Source organism: Marmota flaviventris, chromosome 9, assembly GCF_047511675.1.
Source record: "Marmota flaviventris isolate mMarFla1 chromosome 9, mMarFla1.hap1, whole genome shotgun sequence".
In the NCBI taxonomy this organism is placed as follows: Eukaryota; Metazoa; Chordata; class Mammalia; order Rodentia; family Sciuridae; genus Marmota; species Marmota flaviventris.
In genome coordinates this window covers 101857296-101863295 of record NC_092506.1, presented here as the reverse complement: position 1 = coordinate 101863295, position 6000 = coordinate 101857296, and the positions used below count along the sequence as shown (strand labels likewise).

Here is a 6000-nt window from a genome sequence, read left to right as displayed (position 1 = left end):
CTTAACCAGTGCAAGAAGGGAGGCCTACATCATCCTTATCCTTATTTGCTTGTAAAGAAGCCAATTTGTGTTAATTGTGTTGGCAATTTGGAACAGCCACAAGGGAACTGATTCAAGACAATTGTGGGATGACCTCTCTGTTCCATCCTAGTCCCAGTCATTACTCATAGTCAGGTGGGAAATTGGAGCACTAGGAAATGTTCTTTGGTCAGAGAGAGTAGACATGTTTTGCTTCTCACACATTTTACTGTGTTACAAGTAGTTTTAAAGACTGTACATGCAGGGAATTCTGCCATGGAGAGAGATATAGGAAACTGAAGGGATAAATTTTAACATCGGGGTAGTCACTGTCTTCCCTCTTCCCCTCCTAGTTTGCAAAAGGTTATGTCCCATTGATAGCCCAATTTCCTAACCCTCATCCCCACCTAAGGCAGCTAAATTGATCTACTCAATTGGGGGGGGCGGGGAAGAATAGGGGTAATCCTAAAAGAGTGTGGAATTGTCAGATAACAGAGGAGGGAAGAAAAAGGGGTCTGAGTTTTATTGATGGAATTATTAACTTGATCACTTAATGTTTTTGAAGAGTCACTAGTAAGGACAGAAATCTTATTTTACTATTTACTTATTTTGTCTGACTGTTCATCTTTAAATACGACACGGCTCACCAGACAATGTGCAGCACTGCTTCACCCAAGTTATCCAACAACAGAAATAGTATGCAGACACTCAGACATCTATCTAGCTATAGAACTGTTCAGAGACGGGGGTGGTAGGAAGGAAAATGACGTACTTCTCTGGCCCTCACCCACCCAATGACTGGAATGCGTGTTTGGGCTGGTTTCTCCGCCCTGGAATACGCAAATCCTAGTTTCCCCATTCTCCTCTGTTCGGCGACAATTAGATTGATTGTACAGGGTGAGCTGGATTTTGTAAGAGGAAGGAATTTTACTGAACAATTCGTTTGCCTTGCTACTAACTTGGTTACAGTTGCTTAAATACTGCAGCTATTCCTGCCTCTGTGGCCTCAAGGGCTAAAGTGGGACAAGGCTGGTATTTTTGGTGATGAGGAAATACTTATAAGGGAGGTTGGGTGTTGTCGAACTGGGGCAGAGATCACAGTTGGGGTCACTGCGATCCCGGGGTCAAGGAGGGGATCGGTTTGGGGTTGGGCATCATGCATCCTCAACTCGGGAGCCGCGGCCCAGGCTCTGAAGTTGCTGGCACACTTGCGGTTCCCTCTGCCTGCTCCCCAGAGGGGGGCACCCGGGAGCCGGCGCCTAAGGAACCGGGGCCCACGCGGGAAGGTCGAGCGAGCCGGTGAGGTCACGGTTGCCATGGCTCTGGGCAGTGACGCGCGTCGGCACGTGACCAGGGGTTGCCATGGCGCCGGGCGCCCGGCGGCGCGGGAGCTCCGCCTCCCGGAGTGACGTCTTTCAGGCCCCCCCTCCTTTTCCCGCCCCCCCCCTTGCCCCCTCCCCCCGAGCCGGCTCCCCGCGGCCCCGGAGGTTTCACTGCACAACAAGATGGCGGCAGCGGCGGCGAGCGGAGCTGGCGGGGCTGCGGTGGCCGGAGCTGGGGGATCCGGGCCGACGGGCCGCCTGCTGCCTCCGCCCGCGCCGGGGCCCCCGGCCACCCCGGCCGCTGTGCCCCCGGCAGCCGGCCCGCCGCGTCCCGCAGCCCCGGCCTCCCGCGGGCCGATGCCGGCTCGCATCGGCTACTACGAGATCGACCGCACCATCGGCAAGGGCAACTTCGCTGTGGTCAAGCGGGCCACGCACCTCGTCACCAAGGCCAAGGTACTGGCGCTGGGGGACCCGGCGGCTGTGGTCTGTGCAGCCCGGGACCATCCGAGTGTGGCGGGGCCACGCGAGATCCGCGACCCCCGGGACTGAGGGGTCGGGGCAGCGAGTGGGGTTGGCATTTGGGAGAGCGTTGGGGGCCTGGGAGACGGGCAGGGAGTCGGGGCGGAGGGAGTGAGGAGGTAGAAACACCGGCGGACCCGGAGAGGGAAACTCCAAGCCGAGGGGCGAAGGGGCCACAGAGCCCTGGGACCCCGAGCCGAGCAACTGGTCACGGGAAGGGGGGTCCTCAGGGCTGCGTGGAGGGTAGGTGGAAGGGTGAGTGGAAAGATGGGGTTGGAACTCTCAGGGGGCCGGCGGACTGTAAGCCAAGAAGACTCCGGAACCAGCAATTAGGAAATCGTAAGGGAATGAGGGCAGGGGCATATGAAATGTGGACCAGGAGGATGGGGGGAAGACAAGGGTAAAGGCAGACCTGGGCTTCTGAGGGGCCCCGGGACAGATGGAACATGGACTGGGGTTGTGTAGTGGGTGCAGGGCACTGCAAGGTATGAGACTTGGCACATTATGACAGGAATCCGCATTTGATCATCAAAGACTGATAGTGCAACTGGAAGCCTAGGAGAGTCTCGAATATTGGAGGAGGCAATGAAGAAAATGGGGAAATGAGGGGGGAAATTGTTTTGTGTGTCAGTAGGAAGGGGCCCAGGTTTATGGTGGCACTAGTGAATCTAGGGTTAAACAATTTGGGAGAGCTGGGTTGCTGGATATTTTTAGTTGTTGGAGGGTCTGGAATTGTGGGCTTTATGGGAATCCAGGGTGGGCTTTCAGTGGTGAGGGCAAACCTTGCAACTGAGAAACCCAGACACCAGAGGATTACACTCATTGGGCCTTTTGGTTCCCAAGGGATTTGAGGAGCTATAGTAGTGAAATTGGCCAAGGTCAATTAGGAAGCCATATAGGTAAACATAAAATTCCCCCTTTGAGGAAATATGGGTAGCACTTTGATATAAGCTTTCTGGGGGGTGTTGGAATCTAAGACATCAGGAGGAATCCTGTAGTTTTTATAGAACCCACAAAGCCCATTTTCACTCCAGAATTTTTCTTTGCTTGGTAACTCACTTGAATGAATACTTTTAATGTAGTCATTCATTATATTTAAAACTGCAGTTTGTGCTTTCCTTCAGCCTGACAAATGAAGAACCCTTATAGCTGCTGCTGCTTCCTACCAAAGCCACATCAATTCCCCTCACCTCCTCAGCCTAGCCTCTGGTTGTCATGACCTACCTGGGGTTTTGTTTTTATGGCCATCACTTGTTTTCAGAAGCCTAGGTCTTCTCTCCTGTTCATTTGCAACCTGAAGTTCCTCCTCCTGCCCCTCTCTCTGCCAAAGACTACAAGAGGCTGTTCTTACCAAGGTGGCAGGGTGGGTAGCTGTGGCAATTGATTGGTCAGTTTCACTTCCTCTGGAGGCCCCCCTTCAACCTTTTTTCAGTTTATACCAAAGAATGTCAAGTCTTCAGATTAGAGCTGAACAAGACACCCAAGTCCAAGACTCCCTGATGGTTCCCACAGACCCTTAGGGGAAATAGATTGAGCCTGTAATGTAGACTCTGGTACGTGGCCTCACCACCTAGTGTTTCCAGTCCTGTTTACTGTTAGTGAAGCCAAATTTATAAACAGTGTTGTCGTCCCCCTCCCTTCTAAGTAATCACATTGTGCTTCTGTGATTATTTTGCTCTGAGCTCTGGGGAATGGACTCCATGAACTTAATTGGTTGTCTGGTTTATGGTCTTAATGATTTGAAAATATTTGAATCTTCCAGCCCTTGGATATACCAAAATATTGATTAAAAAAAACCAAAAAAGCAAAACTATGACTTCCCCATCTAGGATTGAATGTTTTTGTAAATATAATTGCAAATAGTTGATTCTTTATATATATATATATATATATATATATGACATTTCTATGTTCAGTAGTCAGCAAAGCCAGTGCCTAATTATGGCTGGTCTGCTGGCTTTCTAATTTTGTGTGTGTGTGTGTGTGTGTGTGTATTTTGAAGCTTTTTTTTCTGAGACCTTGGTATCCTTTAGGACTGCAGTATTTAAAACATTGGCTTGTTTATGAGTGGGTGTCACTGTTTATGTTGGTTTTTATCTTTGATCATTTGTGGTATACAGTTATGCAATTCTTATGTATGGAAATATTCAGGGTCTTGAATGAGACTGAATGGCTTGGACAATGAGTTGCATGTGTGAAGAAACCATACCAGCACTCATTTGTGTTTCTGTAGCAGTGTGCAATTTCCTAGTTACAGTTACAAGTACCCTATCTTTTGCAGCTTAAATTACTCTGACGACATGAGTGAAGCTTAATTCACAAGGAGTTGTCATGTGCTCTGGATGAACGATGAACATATTTTGGCCTGCTCCTTGCTTATCTGAATCCACTTTGGAAGTGGTTCTCAACTGCTGACAGCTTAGATGTGCCTAGCAGCTGTTGACATACAGTATGATGGCCTATTAATGCCATGGTTTGGTTATATAATGGTGGGGAAGGTGTATATGTACTAGAAGTTGCAGGAGCTGCTGCTTCAGTTACTCAGGTAGAGATTTTTCTCCCCATGCACTGCTGCATTTATCTTACTTCTGCAGTCAGGTCAGTCCAAAGCAAAGAGTTATCTCCCCCTGCCCCCATCTCGTTCTACAATGTATTATTTTTGTTTTTTCTTATTGAGGTGTGTGGTTTTCTTTTTTCTTTCTCTTTTTCCCCCTGTAGGTAATTGAATAGTCTGGGTTTTTCTTATAACCATAAATAACAATCAGACTCAAGTAATACAGATGATACTTGTGCAGGTTAAAGGGGTTAGGTAATAGATATTTTCTGAACATTGGAGAAAAAAAATATTTATGGTCACCTTTTCTTACATGACCCTTTCCAAGGACTAAGAGACTAAAGTAAACTTCATTTATTGACTAAACTACTGTACTTCATCCAACAATAAGTGGTGAAGCTGGCTCTTTCCCAAATCCTGTTAACTCGCAAACCTCCTAGAGTAGGACCCTGGGATGAATAAAATCAGTAGAGAAAAGGATGTTATCTTCCTATTTGGTTTTTGTGTACTTTTGCAGCAGTGGCATTCATGAGCTCAGACTTCATATTGGCAGCACTGCAGTGCTTAGAGCGTCACTGCAGAACAGTTCAGAGCAGTGAATATTCATCTGTGACACACTTTGGTCAGCAGCTCACCCTGCCTTTGTCCTACCTGCTTTGATTTCCTTTTATTTTGGGGGAGGAGCCTACCATAAGGTTCTCTGGCTGTCTTCTTTAGATAGGACACTATAAAGTATTGAAGAGGTTAAAAAATAGGTTTAGTGCTTTTAGATTGCTTGTAGTCTGTTTCATGTTTTTGTGCCTTCATGCTAGTTGGACAAATGGGAACCAAGAGTAGGTATATTTTGTGTGCATTTAAAAAAGTATGCATGACTATAAAAATCTTTGGTTAAGTACTTTTAAACTGCAGTGTGCGGTAGTACACACCTGTAATCCAGGCTGCTTGGGAGTTGAGGCAGGAAGCAAGTTCAAGGCCAGCCTGGGCAACTTAGTGAGACCCTGCCTCAAAATAAAAAGGACAGGGAATTAGCTCAGTATAGAATACCCTTTGGTTCAGTTCCCAGTACCGCATAAAACAAAATAAATGAAAACCCTTTTAAACTGTATTTCAGTAAATATGCATCACTTGCCTCTTATTGGTTTGTGATAAGAACTTCAGCTTTGGGTAAGACTGTCTGGTTTGAATCCTCTGTTGCTTAATGATGGGCCATGAGAAGTTATTTAACTTCTTTGTGCTTGGATTTCCTCATCTATAAAATGGGATGGCAATAGTACTTACAAGTTTGGGTGTTAGGAAGATTCAGTAAGATAATATATGTAAAGGTATTCATGTTTAGTCAGCATTTAATAAATGTTATCATCATCATTATCATCAGGTGCGATAGTAACCAAGATAAGACACTCCTTTTTTTTTTTTTTTTGGCTTTTTACCCTTAGGAAGAGTTCATGACTGCATATATCTTCAGTTTTGTGTGGGTGTATGCCATCCTGATGATAAGCTTTCATGGTGAAAAAAATTAATAATTTGCTATTGTTTCAGGTGCCCCTTTGAGATACCTTGGGTTTAGTTGCTGTGGAATGTGAG

At 46.7% G+C, this 6000-nt stretch overlaps 1 protein-coding gene across 3 annotated transcripts in view; it reads left to right on the top strand.

Moving 5' to 3' along the window:
* Window positions 1-1512: 1512 nt before the first annotated feature.
* The window catches only part of Sik3 (SIK family kinase 3), a 236237-nt gene continuing 231749 nt past the window's right edge, over window positions 1513-6000 (top strand). For all 3 annotated transcript variants that reach the window (XM_071616723.1, XM_027930526.2, XM_071616724.1), the window contains exon 1: window positions 1513-1796. In XM_071616723.1, coding sequence (XP_071472824.1) covers window positions 1524-1796 — 273 coding nt within the window. In that variant the 5' untranslated portion in view covers window positions 1513-1523. The remainder of the gene's footprint in view (window positions 1797-6000) is intronic.